The sequence below is a fragment of the Papio anubis genome, chromosome 3 (assembly GCF_008728515.1).
Source record: "Papio anubis isolate 15944 chromosome 3, Panubis1.0, whole genome shotgun sequence".
Classification (NCBI taxonomy): domain Eukaryota; kingdom Metazoa; phylum Chordata; class Mammalia; order Primates; family Cercopithecidae; genus Papio; species Papio anubis.
In genome coordinates, this window is record NC_044978.1 from 24,227,458 (window position 1) to 24,242,736 (window position 15,279).

General features: G+C 39.1%; 2 protein-coding genes across 7 annotated transcripts in view; one reads left to right on the forward strand and one right to left on the reverse strand.

Moving 5' to 3' along the window:
• The window catches only part of KLHL2 (kelch like family member 2), a 113,728-nt gene that overhangs the window by 39,174 nt on the left and 59,275 nt on the right, over window positions 1-15,279 (reverse strand). The gene's annotated exons all lie outside the window — the stretch shown is intronic.
• LOC101014392 (glycerol kinase 3-like) lies at window positions 3,574-5,799 on the forward strand. Its single transcript, XM_009207809.4, has one exon. It carries the CDS (start codon window positions 3,844-3,846, stop codon window positions 5,605-5,607), a length of 1,764 nt encoding a protein of 587 aa, XP_009206073.1. The 5' UTR covers window positions 3,574-3,843; the 3' UTR covers window positions 5,608-5,799.

Below are 15,279 nucleotides of genomic sequence, written 5' to 3' on the forward strand. Positions count from 1 at the left end.
CGCAGACACTCAACACCAGTCCCTGAAGGCAGCTGGGAGGTAGGAGCTGCCCAAGACTGTGGGAACCTACCTCTTGCATCAGTGTCACCTGGATGTGAGACACGGCGTCAAAGGAGATCATTTTGGGGCTTTAAGATGTGACTGCCCCACTGCATTTTAGACCTGCATGGGGCCTGTAGCCCCTTTGTTTTGGCCAATTTCTCCCATTTGGAATGACTGTATTTACCCAATGCTTGTATCCCCATTGTATCTAAGAAGTAACTAACTTGCCTTTGATTTTACAGGCTCATAGGTGAAAGGGACTTGACTTATCTGGGATGAGACTTTGGACTGTGGACCTCTGAGTTAATGCTGAAATGAGTTAAGACTTTGGGGGACTGCTGGGAAGGCATAATTGGTTTTGAAATGTGAAGATATGAGATTTGGGAGGGGCCAGAGGTGGAGTGATATAGTTTGGTTCTGTGTCTCCACCAAATCACATCTTGCAGCTCCCATAATTCCCATGTGTTGTGGGAGGGACCCAGTGGAAGATGACTGAATTTTGGGGATGGGTCTTTCCCATGCTCTTCTCGTGATAGTGAATGGGTATCATGAGATCTGATGGTTTTAAAAATGGGAGCTTCCTTGTACAAGCTCTCTTTGCCTGCTGCCATCCACGTAAGACACGACTTGCTCCTCTTTGCCTTTCACCATGATTGTGAGGTCTCCCCAGCCATGTGGAACTGTTAAGTCCAATAAACCTCTTTCTTTTGTAAATTGCCCAGTCTCGGGTATGTCTTTATCAGCAGCACAGAAACCGACTAATACAAACACTTACTATTAGAAGCTCTTCTGTATGTTGCTCTAAAATCTTTTTCACTTTTATATTATAACACTGATAATTCTGCCACCACAATAAACAGAACAAGATTAATTCAATTCCTCAAAATCTTAGAGCATTATATTTTCCCAAATTATCTTTCAATGGTCTGTACAATCCTATGTCCTTCAACCACTCCTTGCACAACATGATTTGGGGTCTTCATTATCACCCTCGCTATAAATTCAGGGCTCTAGTGCATCAGTCTCTCTCAAAACACTGAACCTAAAAATAAACTCAATTTCATAGCTATGAACTGGACAGAACAGAATAGGATAATCACCTTACACCTTTCTGGATACAATTACATAACTGGTTCCCATTGAATATACCATCAACTAAAAGCCTAACATCTTTGCATTCGTTTGGTTAATAAAAGCCTAACACAACACAGCCAAAGTGAAAAATTCTTCCTTTTCAGAGAATGAATTCTTTTTCAGTCTACTGTATCTCAGTAAGGTACAGTAAAAATCAGCAGCTACTGCACACTGGCTATAAATATGCATACACTAAAATGTACCTACAAAGAATTTACCTACACTGTAATGCTAAAAGGCAGGTCATCTCAGAGTGTAATCCGTTTCCTCCACTTATACTCAGAGTTAGTTCCCATATCTATGATCTTGCTTCATCCACCTCCTCTCTATGTTCATTACCCTAGTTCTAACCTTATTACCAACCTCAATTATTGCTTCCAAACCTTTCACCCACATATTCACTGGACATCTTGTTATGGATCACAGCTTGTGACATTAGTAATTTACCTTCAGTAGTTCACCACTGGCCACTGAATAAAGCTCAACACAGTTATACTGACGTTTAATCATCGGTTTCTTCTCTCTGAACAAATACCATAATTGCAATAGGGCACAATTCCCAGTAGTAAAGACTATGCCATCAATATGCTATACACGTTAAACACATAAACTACACACATATAATGTGTATATATACGCATCCTTCCATACATGTATATGGAATATACATTTCATTCCTCCCATAATGAACATATATGCTCATTACTCTCTAGAGCAATTGAACTTTTCTGTTTCCCTCCAGGAAATAAAATAAGCTAATCATGAAATGAAAGACAGTCCCTAGAATTTGCCATACCAGGTCAAGAGAGAGCATCAGGGCCTGGCGCAGTGGCTCACGCCTGTAATCCCAGCACTTCGGGAGGCCAAGGTGGGTGGATAACGCGGTCAGGAGATCGAGACCATCCTGGCTAACACGGTGAAAACCTATCTTTACTAAAAATACAAAAAATTAGCCAGGCGTGGTGGTGGGCGCCTGTAGTCCCAGCTACTGGGGAGGCTTGAGGCAGGAGAATGGCAAGAACCCAGGAGGCGGCGCTGGCAGTGAGCCAAGATCTTGCCACTGCACTCCAGCCTGGGTGATGGAGCGAGACTCTGTCTCAAAAAAAAAAAAAAGAGAGAGCATCAGGTTAGGACCCTATCCCAAATAAGTGTAATAAAATCAACAATATAAGTCCCAAGTCTTATTTGTTCTGTTTTATATCCTGTAACAAGGTACAAAGTACCCTTTGTATTTGATTTCTAAATGCCAAGCACCTTTCTGAACAAAATTAAAATGCCATGATGGGTCTCCATAATTCCTCTATACTCAATGCAGAGTCCCATTTGAGAAGTGAGGGCAAAAGTATGAATAACAATAGTATCTTAGATCCATAAGCAGCTCATCCCTAACAGACAAAGTGTTTTTGGGAAAATAGACATATCTCTGGTCTTCATTTTCCTAATTAATAAAATGAAAGTGTTGGACTAGATAACTGCTAAGATTTCCTATAACATTAATACTCTGTGATTCTTTGACTTTCAACACTATTAATCTTTAGGAGAAAAAAATCATATATGTCTCCAGCAGTTCTATTAACATGAGGCAGTTTTAATGAAACCTGAAAACAGTTAACTCAAGTAAGCCAGAAAAAAAACCTGTCAACAAGGCACAGCAGAGACTGTATGTCGTTTACTAAGGAATAAAAAGGACCATAATGAATGCATGAATATACAAATAATTAACTCTTTCAAGAAGCATCATTTGAGTTGGCATGACTTCAGCTAAAAAGTGCTGGTATCAAGTGCTTTCACAGTTCTCGAAAGGAAGAATCTTCTGTATCAGTAAATTAACATTGCAATAGACCCTTGAATACTCAGCATCTATTCTTTGGCATGCATATCCCATGGCTAAGGCTAGTAATACTACTATTAAAACCACTCACTCAACACAAATTTCTTTCAAGAGGGCAGTATTCAAATCATGAGCTTATTCTAACCGATGTTTATTCCAAGCAGTGATTCCTAGCCTAAATTATAGAAAGGTGGGCAAATGATTGAAGTAAATTTTCTGTAGAAGAAACTATTATAAAAACTGGTTTTACAGAGAACAACGCATATTCCAAATATACTTAATTAGGGTGTGAGTTTATTGTTACTGGACTATAAAGTTAGATTATAAGCAAGGGTTAAATTGTATTGAGCCTGTTATCTATCACCCACAACAGTGTGGGCAATGCCAGGCACATAGAGAGGATAGGTTTGAAATGACTGACTACTGGGTCTGGGCTGAACGGCCAAGAGTTGGCTGGAAGAACAAGCGCCAAAGAGCACAGATTTATGAAGAAATACAAGAGAATGAGAAGGCACACATGTAGTCCAAACCAAGGTGGAAACCCCAGAGTACTAAATACCAGAAAGATCCAACAGACCCTGGAACTGTAGTCTAAGGTGATGAATGGGTTTGTCGGGGGAAGATGAGGGTTACAAGGAGCTATGAAGGAGTCTCACGTGACCCAACAATATAGATTCTGAAGGCGTTGATGGCAGAAGAAACAAAATACACAGGGAAAGAAAATCTCAGTGTTAAATCCAGAAGTATGCCCGGAAGCCAAGAGAGAAAATGAGCTGCAGACAGAACGCAGTAGCCCGCCAGCCAGCCAGTAAAGAAGTGAGGCTGGTTCAGCGGACATGCGCGGCCTTGCTCTTTGGACTCGTCACCCGCCCCTCCCCCTCGCGCCGCCGTCACCCAGGAAACCGGCCGCAATCGCCGGCGGACATGAAGCTGGTCTCATGGCAGCCTCCAAGAAGGCAGTTTGGGGGCCATTGGTGGGGGCGGTGGACCAGGGCACCAGTTCGACGCGCTTTTTGGTTTTCAATTCAAAAACAGCTGAACTACTTAGTCATCATCAAGTGGAAATAAAACAAGAGTTCCCAAGAGAAGGATGGGTGGAACAGGACCCTAAGGAAATTCTACATTCTGTCTATGAGTGTATAGAGAAAACATGTGAGAAACTTGGACAGCTCAATATTGATATTTCCAACATAAAAGCTATCGGTGTCAGCAACCAGAGGGAAACCACTGTAGTCTGGGACAAGATAACTGGAGAGCCTCTCTACAATGCTGTGGTGTGGCTTGATCTAAGAACCCAGTCTACCGTCGAGAGTCTTAGTAAAAGAATTCCAGGAAATAATAACTTTGTCAAGTCCAAGACAGGCCTTCCACTTAGCACTTACTTCAGTGCAGTGAAACTTCATTGGCTCCTTGACAATGTGAGAAAAGTTCAAAAGGCTGTTGAAGACAAACGAGCTCTTTTTGGGACTATTGATTCATGGCTTATTTGGAGCTTGACAGGAGGCGTCAGTGGAGGTGTCCACTGTACAGATGTCACAAATGCAAGTAGGACTATGCTTTTCAACATTCATTCTTTGGAATGGGATAAACAACTCTGTGATTTTTTTGGAATTCCAATGGAAATTCTTCCAAATGTCCGGAGTTCTTCTGAGATCTATGGCCTAATGAAAGCTGGGGCCTTGGAAGGTGTGCCAATATCTGGGTGTTTAGGGGACCAGTCTGCTGCATTGGTGGGACAAATGTGCTTCCAGATTGGAGAAGCCAAAAATACGTATGGAACAGGATGTTTCTTACTATGCAATACAGGCCATAAGTGTGTATTTTCTGATCATGGCCTTCTCACCACAGTGGCTTACAAACTTGGCAGAGACAAACCGGTATATTATGCTTTGGAAGGTTCTGTAGCTATAGCTGGTGCTGTTGTTCGCTGGCTAAGAGACAATCTTGGAATTATAAAGACCTCAGAAGAAATTGAAAAACTTGCTAAAGAAGTAGGTACTTCTTATGGATGCTACTTCGTCCCAGCATTTTCGGGGTTATATGCACCTTATTGGGAGCCCAGCGCAAGAGGGATAATCTGTGGACTCACTCAGTTCACCAACAAATGCCATATTGCTTTTGCTGCATTAGAAGCTGTTTGTTTCCAAACTCGAGAGATTTTGGATGCCATGAATCGAGACTGTGGAATTCCACTCAGTCATTTGCAGGTAGATGGAGGAATGACCAGCAACAAAATTCTTATGCAGCTACAAGCAGACATTCTGTGTATTCCAGTAGTGAAGCCCTCGATGCCCGAAACCACTGCACTGGGTGCTGCCATGGCGGCAGGGGCTGCAGAAGGAGTCAACATATGGAGTCTTGAACCCGAAGATTTGTCTGCCGTCACGATGGAGCGGTTTGAACCTCAGATTAATGCTGAGGAAAGTGAAATTCGTTATTCTACATGGAAGAAAGCTGTGATGAAGTCAATGGGTTGGGTTACAACACAATCTCCAGAAAGTGGTGACCCTAGTATCTTCTGTAGTCTGCCCTTGGGCTTCTTTATAGTGAGTAGCATGATAATGTTAATTGGAGCAAGGTACATCTCAGGTGTTCCGTAAAACCTACCAACTCATGGATTCCCAAGATGCGAGCTTTTCACATAATGAAAGAACCCAGCAATTCTGTCTCTTAATGTGATGACACTATTCATAGACTTTGATTTTATTTATTAGCTACTTGCTGCATGACCCTTCAAGTAGACCTGTGGCTTAAAATAAAGAAAATGCAGCAAAAAGAATGCTATAGAAACATTTGGTGTTTTTGTTGTTGTTGTTGTTGTTGTTGTTATTTAACATCCACAGTTAAGGTTGGGCCAGCTACCTTTGGGGCTGACCCCCTCCACTGCCATAACATCCTGCTCCTCTAAGATGTAGGATGAATTCGGATCCTCACCATTGGAATCTTCCATCAAACAGACTCAAACACTGTTGGATCAGGATTTGAGTCTCTGCATGACATATACTTGATTAAAAGGTTATTAGTAACCTGTTAAAAATGAGCAGCTCTTTGCTTTTAACAGACACCCCAAAAGTCTTCTTTTCATAGTCTTCTTTTTCATAGTAGAAGATGGCAACACCTTCACTGAATGTTTGAATAGAAACCTCTACTAAATTATTAAAATTGACATTTAGTGTTCTCACAGCTTGGATATTTTTCTGGAAATTATTTGCCAAAACTGAAATCCTTCAGACATTTTCCATGGTCCCACTAATTACAACGACTTTCTGTCTGGATCTTAAAGGAAAGGATACTTTCTTTTTCCTTCCATCTTTCCTTTATATATTTTTTACTTTGTATGTATAACATACATGCCTATATATTTTATACACTGAGGGTAGCCCATTTATAAATTAAGAGCACATTATATTCAGAAGGTTCTAACAAGGCTGGTCTTAAGTGAACTACTATATATATAAATATGTTGGAAAACAACTGTATACATTTTTGGGCAACAGTTATGCGTAATATTTACCAGGATAATTTTTTTCTTAAAGAGCCAACATTTAAAATTTGTTTTATGTCCATAAAAGAAAATATACTTTATTGTGACTTCAACTATATTTCTTATCCCTTACATTTTTATTTAATTGTCTTAGCTTTAAAAAAGAAAAAAATGTGGACTACTACGGTAAATATTGTTTTCAAACACAAGCAATAATTCAAATAGTTATTTTTCTTTTGAATTAATTTTAGACATATTTTGGATCCTATTGAGGGGATAAGAGGATGTCAAAAGAGTTAAATACCTAAGTAGAAAAAAATATAGAAATAAAGCCAAGAATCTCTTTCAGTTCAAATGTTATCAATTGTTAATAAGAAATTGCTATCTGGGATGAAAGAATTATCTCTGCTTAGTATCTCATTATAACTGAAAAAAGGTTTATCATTACAAATGCCTTCCAATGAAACCAAGAATTTCTCAAAATATTTAATGTCACATATTATAAGTTACCTAATCTAGCTTCTTAATGTCAATTTTTTAAAATATCTTAAAATTACTTTGTTTTGTAGTGAACAGTGAAGAAAAAACAAAAAAAGTGAGGCTGATGGCAGTGAGAGAGCAATGGTCTGGAAGTGGTACCCTTCCACCTAGGTTCCCAGTGAGCTGTGGGTAGCGATTCCTTCAAGAAGTCTGCCCACGACATACAGGTTTGGGGGAAACACAAAGTTTCATTTACGACAAAGACAGAGGGGACACACATGAAAACAGTTGCACATATAAAAAAGTTTGATCATTTTATAGGCCTAGTGGAAAGGACAGAAGCAGGACAGTGAGGGGTGCCTGAACAGGCCTGGGTAAAGTAGTTACTACTGCCTAGGGCCTGGGATATAAACTAATAACAGGGTTAAGAGCCAAAGAATGGAAAATAAAATGAAAGCACATCAGTAACTGGAGGACTTCTTTGTTGTTGTTGTTGAGATAGAGTCTCTGTCGCCCAGGCTAGAGTGCAGTGGTGCGACCTCAGCTCACTGCAACCTCTGCCTCCTGAGTTAAAGTGATTCTTGTGCCTCAGCCTCCTGAATAGCTGGGTCTACAGACACATGCCACCATGCCTGGCTCCTTTTTCTTTTTTTTTTTTTTTTTTTTTTTTGTATTTTTAGTACAGACCAGGTTTCACCATGTTGGCCAGGCTGGTCTCGAACTCTGGGCCTCAAGCAATCTGACCATCTCAGCCTCCCAAAGTGCTGGGATTGCAGGTGTGGGCCACCATGCCTGGCTCTGAAGGAATTCTCCATAGGCAGTCCTGTTACTGAGGAATGCTGAGTGCTTACCAAGCCCAGAATTTCAGCTACAGCTCTAGCTTGAAAATGACAGTCAGGCTGGGTGTGGTAGCTCACGCCTGTAATCTCGACTCTGGGAGGCCAAGGCAGGAGGACTGCTTAAGGCCAGGAGTTCAAGAACAGCCTGGGCAATACAGCAAGAGTCCATCTCTATTTTAAAAAGGAAAATGATACCACAAACTTCCCCAAAGATCAGTTAGAACTAGTATTAAGTAGTTTCTCATATTTTCAGTATGGGAAGTGGTGAGGTATAGGAATGACTAAAAATCTGAAACAATTTTTTTTTCCCTTAAATGTGCTTGGCTATCAATAAGAAACACTGAATAAAATTCATATTTCAAGTCACAATTAAAATCCAATTTCCAAAGAGTCTTTTGCTAGAACTATTAAAATGCATCTAAACTGATGAGTTCAATTTTTATCTCCTGTATATTTTTGGCCTGCCAAAAATGCTAAAAATAAAGGTGCTAATGATTTGAGAAATGGTTAAAATATAGATACCACCCAAAAAACATGAGAAGAGTCCACAAACCAGCACTCTCTGAATAAGTCAGTACATTTGGGGTTAACTGAGAAAAATTTCATTTTTAGACATGATGCAAAAAATAATTTCATACAGCTTTTTAAGCTAAAATAAAATAAAATAAAATAAATCTTTCAGGAGTATAACAAAGGCTGACCATAGTCCAGAACACCATGCCTCAGCCCATAGGCCATTTAACCTGGGTGGTCTGGTCACACTGAGCTGTCACTCCACACCTTGGAGAAGCAGCATGGTCAGTGTGACAGGCTGTCACTGCGAGAGCCACACTGCTGAAGCCACGAGAGCGTCTGAGGGTGAGGAGCGCGGATTCCACGTCCTCCCCTACTCTCACTCTCTAACCTACCCATCTGGTTGCTCACATTTTTACTTTCCCTAAAGATACTGATGTTATTAAAAATAAGCATGAGTTCATGGAAGAGATCTCCATGGAACACTGTAATTTTTTCATTATACCTGCACAATTTAATTTAATTATAATGAATTCTAAAAAGCTTGTTTCCAATGGGCAAGAGAAAGAAATGAAGCAGTTCTTATGTCCAGAATCTCTGGTGAGTTTTCAAAGGATAGAGAGTGCTCTTCTTATGTGCAGTCACACCATGGACCACACAATACCCTGAGGTCCTGCAGGCTTTCTCTCCTTATCCATCCTTTTCTCCCTCAGCTTCTTTTCCTCCCTTCTGCTTTACATACATATATGTATGTATGTATTGAGTCATCTATTGCTATTTATTTCTTCCCTTCCTTCTTTTCTTTCCTACCTAGAAAAGCCTGTCACAAGTCCTACTGCCTATGATAGAGAAAAGAAAAAGAAAAAGAATATTAACTTTACTGTCACTGTGTCCCATCACCCTCTTGGAGTTCTTCACATGCTATGTGATTTGACTTGAAAGTAATTTGAAGGTTTGGGTAAATTTTCTGGACAAATAGAGTGCTTTAAAGACAAATCACAAATCACCTAAACAACAATTATTTGTTTATGGTAGAAAAGGAGCTATAGACATCTTATTGCATGGACTCCTTATCTCCCCACCTCCTATTTGCTTAAAATGTCAACAACAATCAGGTAGTTTCACTATGAAGAAGAATTGTGTATTCGTCTGTTTTCACACTGCTGATAAAGGCATATGCAAGACTAGGCAATTTACAAAAGAAAGAGGTTTAATGGACTTACACTTCCACGTGGCTGGGGAGGCCTTACAATGATGGCGGAAGGCAAGGAGGAGCAAGTCATGTCTTACCGGGATGGCAGCAGGCAAAGAGAGAGAGCTTATACAGGGAAACTCCCATTTTTAAAACCATCAGATTTTGTGAGACTTACTCTCACAAGAACAGCAAAGGAAAGACCTACCCCCATGATTCAACTACTTCCCACTGGGTCCTTCCCACCACACATGGGAATTCAAGATGAGATCGGGGTGGGGGAAGGGGGGACACAGCCAAACCATATCAAACTGTTTTATAGTATTATTCTGGATTATTTTGGAAAGTTTGTTGCAACTAGTTATCAATACACCAAAGATATGGAAAGTTTCATTATACAAGCACGGTCTTTGTAATGGCATTTGTTTAAAATACAAGGATGAAATACCTAGTTAAAGCATGATGATTGCTTCAAGATAATACAAGAGGATGTAAAAAATTCCTCAAGCTGTAGACATGATTTGTGCACTTTTCTATATGTACATTAGACTTCAGTAAAATGTTTGCATATAAAAAAAGGGAAGGGGAGTAATGAGGGTTATAATTAAAACAAAATTATCCCTGAGTTGACAACTGTTGAAGTTGGATGATGAGTACTATTCTATTCTTGTACATGCTTGCAATTTTTCATAATGAAAGATGTTTTAAAATGTTACCTAAAACCTAAGAAACTCAAGCAAATACAAGATTCAGAAGCATGGTATAAAAGCAGTACATCCTTTAAAGCTAGATTCAGATGCAAAATATAGTGCATTAAAAATGAAAAATCAATGCTTCTTTATAGTTTTACTGAAAGTGAATAATTTTTCGTGAAAAATTACAAAGGAGGACTCTACAAACTAAGAAACAGACGTGTTCTAATTTTGGTGGAAAATTGTTTATATTTTGTAATATACTAGAATAAATTTAAGATTTTAAATAAGAGAAAGATTTTTAAAAATCTAATGATCTCCTAAAAACACCGTGAATGAGTTGCTTCTAATACGGGCAAAATTAAGAGTTCTAGTATATCATATGAATTATGTTTGGATATCCTGTACATTAATCCTACTTTATTCATTCTCTCCCCAGGCACTGACCCTCCTCTCCTCATTAGCCGTCAGTAACATTTATCAAGCACTACAGAGACAACTGGCAGCCCAGGAAAGATAAAATGTTAAACAGTGATTGTTTCATGCAGCGAAAAATATCTAAAAATATGAAAGTTTTCTTGGTTTTCCTAATAGAAGTCACCTATAAGAGGTGCATTAAGTCTAGCAGTTAATGGAATCTGAATTTAGAAGTAATATTTTCTACTTAGTTGAACAGAATTGGTTGCATTGGAATATACCAATAAATTCATATTTGTCTTTGATTTTTCATGAAATGCTTCATCCTATTCAAAAGGGCTGCATGAATATTGTTAAACCCTACAGGCATTCCCAAACTTACAGAAGGGTTGTGTTCTAAAAGCTCATCTGTAAATCGGCTTCCTAGAACTCAGATCACATTTTTTCACTGAAATAATTTTCTAAAGGGCAGTTAGGCCATCAGGCCACCCAATAGAAATCAATAAAGTCTAAATTTATTGGACCTACTGTACTTTAGTGAAGCACTGTGTTTTTGTTTTTTCAACTAACTACTTTGAACCATTATTTATTTGGTAAATGAAATAGGGATTCTAGGACTACTACTCTCCAATGCTCTGTGCAGGCAGAGGCACACATATATATATGCACATGTATTCTCCCTTACCCAGATCTATGTACCAAAAGCTTCCTTACTCATCAGAGTAAGCACACTGAAGCAGAGTTTAGACAAAGGGCTCTTGCATTTGAAGGCTGGGGGAAGTTACAGTTTCTAGTGCCTATTAAAGGAGCAGTGAACACAGAAGCTTCCATAGGAACTATTCCTATTGAGTCTCATAGATGCAAAGAAGAGTCTTGCAGGCAGTTGGTGGACTGTAACTTCTACCCGAATTATCTTCCAGAAATATGGTTTAAAAACAAATTAGCAACTTCCATAAGTCCTAGACAGAGCAATCAGGCAAAAGAAAGAAATAAAGGGTATCCGAATTGGAAAAGAGAAAATCAAACTATCTCTGTTTGCTGATGATATGATCTTATACCTAGAAAGCCCTAAAGACTCCTCCAAAAGGCACCTAGCTTTGATAAATGAATTCAGTAAAGCCTCAGGTTACAAAATCATTGTACATAAATCAGGAGCACTGCTACACACCAACATGACCAAGCTGAGAATCAAATCAAGAACTCAATCCCTTTTATAATAGCTACAAAATAAAATCAAATACTTAGGAATATGTTTAACTAAGGAGGTGAGGAACTCTACAAGGAGAACTACAAAACACTGCTTAAAGAAATCATAGATGACACAAACAAATGGAAATACATTCCATGTTCACAGATTAGAAGAATCAATAACATGAAAATGACCATACTGTCCAAAGAAATCTACAGTCAATGCAATTCCTATCAAAACACCATCACTCTTCACAGAATTAGAAAAAAAAAATCCTAAAACGCATACAGAATTTTTTTTAAAAGGCCCAAATAGCCAATGTAATCCTAAGCAAAAAGAACAAATCTAGAGGCATCACATTATCTGACCTCAAATTATATTAATATATGGGTATCATAACCAAAACAGCATGGTACTAGCATAAAGTAGATATATGGATCAATGGAACAGAATAGAGAACCCAGAAATAAAGTAAATATTTACAAACAACCAATCTTCAACAAAGCATACAAAAACATAAAACTGGGGAGAACAAATGGCAGCAGTTTCTGCAGACTTAAACGTTCCTGTATGACATCTCTGAAGACAGCAGTGGTTCTCTCAGCATGGCGTTTGAGCTCCAAGAATGGACAGACTGCCTCCTCAAGCGGGTCCCTGACCCCCATGTAGCCTGACTGGGAGATACCTCCCAGTAGGGGCTGACAGACACCTCAAACAAAGGGCTGCTCCTCTGGGATGAAGCTTCCAGAGAAAGGATCAGGCAGCAATATCTGGTATTCTGCAGCCTCTGCTGGTGATACCCAGGCAAACAGGGTCTGAAGTGGACCTCCAGCAAACTCAAACAGACCTGCAGTTGAGGGTCCTGAATGTTAGAAGGAAAACTAACAAACAGGAAGGAATGGCATCAACATCAACAAAAAGGACATCCACACCAAAACCCTCTCTGCAGGTCACCAACATCAAAGACAAAAGGTAGTTAAAACCACAAAGATGGGGAGAAACCAGAGAGGAAAAGCTGGAAATTCCAAAAACCAGAGTGTCTCTTCTCCTTTAAAGGAATGCAGCTCCTCACCAGCAAGGGAACAAAACTGGACAGAGAATAAGTTTGCTGAATTGACAGAAGTAGGCTTCAGAAGGTCGGTAATAACAAACTTCTCTGAGCTAAAGGAGCATGTTCTAACCCATCACAAGAAAGCTAAAAACCTTGAAAAAAGGTTAGACGAATGGCTAACTAGAATAAACAGTATAGAGAAGACCTTAAATGACCTGATAGAGCTGAAAACCACAGCAAGAGAACTTCGTGATGCATGCACAAGCTTCAACAGCCGATTCGATCAAGTGGAAGAAAGGATATCAGTGATTGAAGATCAAATTAATGAAATAAAATGAGAAGACAAGATTAGAGAAAAAAGAGTGAAAAGAAATGAACAAAGCCTCCAAGAAATAAGGGACTATGTGAAAAGACCAAATATACGTTTGATTGGTGTACCGGAAAGTGATGGGGAGAATGGAACCAAGTTAGAAAACACTCTTCGGGATATTATCCAGGAGAACTTCCCTAATCTAGTAAGGCAGGCCAACATTCAAATTCAGGAAATACAGAGAAATACCACAAAGATATTCCTTGAGAAGAGCAACCCCAAGACATATAATTGTCAGATTCACCAAGGTTCAAATGAAGGAAAAAATGTTAAGGGCAGCCAGAGAGAAAGGTCGGGTTACCCACAAAGGGAAGCCCATCAGACTAACAGCAGATCTCTCGGCAGAAACCCTACAAGCCAGAAGAGAGTGGGGCCAATATTTGACATTCTTAAAGAAAAGATTTTCAACCCAGAATTTCATATCCAGCCAAACTAAGCTTCATAAGTGAAGGAGAAATAAAATCCTTTACAGACAAGCAAATGCCAAGAGATTTTATCACCACCAGGCCTGCCTTACAAGAGCTCCTGAAGGAAGCACTACATATGGAAAGAAACAACCGGTACCAGGCACTGCAAAAACATGCCAAATTGTCAGGACCATTGATGCTATGAAGAAACTGCACCAATTAACAGGCAAAATAACCAGCTAACATCATAATGACAGGATCAAATTCAAACATAACAATATTAATCTTAAATGTAAATGGGCTAAATGCCCTAGTTAAAAGACACGGGCTGGTAAACTGGATAAAGAGTCAAGACCCATCGGTGTGCTGTACTGACAAGACCCATCTCACATGCAAAGACACATGCAGGCTCAAAATAAAGGAATGGAGGAAGATCTACCAAGCAACTGGAAAACAAACAAACAAAAAAGCAGGGGTTGCAATCCTAGTCTCTGATAAAACAGACTTTAAACCAACAAAGATCAAAAGAGACAAAGAAGGTCATTACATAATAGTAAAGGGATCAATTCAACAAGAAAAGCTAACTATCCTAAATATATATGCACCCAATACAGGAGCAACCAGATTCATAAAGCAAGTCCTTAGAGACCTACAAAGAGACTTAGACTCCCACACAATAATAATGGGAGACTTTAACACCCCACTGTCAATATTAGACAGATCAACGAGACAGAAGGTTAATGACAAGGATATCCAGGACTTGAATTCAGCTCTGGACCAAGCAGACCTAATAGACATCTGCAGAACTCTCCACCCCAAATCAACAGGCTATACATTCTTCTCAGCACCACATCGTACTTATTCTAAAATTGACCACAAATTGGAAGTAAAGCACCCCTCAGCAAATGTAGAACAGAAATCACAACAAACTCTCTCTCAGACCACAATGCAATCAAATTAGAACTCAGGACTAAGAAACTCACTCAAAACCACACAACTACATGGAAACTGAACAACCTGCTCCTGAATTACTACTGGGTACATAACGAAATGAAGGCAGAAATAAAGATATTCTTTGAAATCATTGAGAACAAAGACAGAACGTACCAGAATCTCTGGGACACATTTAAAGCAGTGTGTAGAGGGAAATTTATAGCACTAAATGCCCACAAGAGAAAGTAGAAAAGATCTAAAATCGACACACTAACATCACAATTAAAAGAACTAGAGAAGTAAGAGCAAACAAATTCAAAAGGTAGCAGAAGGCAAGAAATAACTAAGATCGGAGCAGAACTGAAGGAGATAGAGACACAAAAAAACCCTTCAAAAAAAAATCAATGAATCCAGGAGCTGGTTTTTTGAAATGATCAACAAAACTGATAGACTGCTAGCAAGACTAATAAAGAAGAAAAGAGAGAAGAATCAAATCGACGCAATAAAAAAATGATAAAGAGGATATCACCACCAATCCCACAGCAATACAAACTACCATGAGAGAATACAATAAATGCCTCTATGCAAATAAACTAGAAAATCTAGAAGAAAAGGATATATTCCTGGACACATACACCCTCCCAAGACTAAACCAAGAATAAGTTGAATCTCTGAATAGACCAATAACAGGTTCTGAAATTGAGG

Coding starts and splice junctions, on each gene's coding strand:
- LOC101014392 (XM_009207809.4), top strand. CDS start 3,844: ATGCGCGGCCTTGCTCTTTGGACTCGTCACCCGCCCCTCCCCCTCGCG.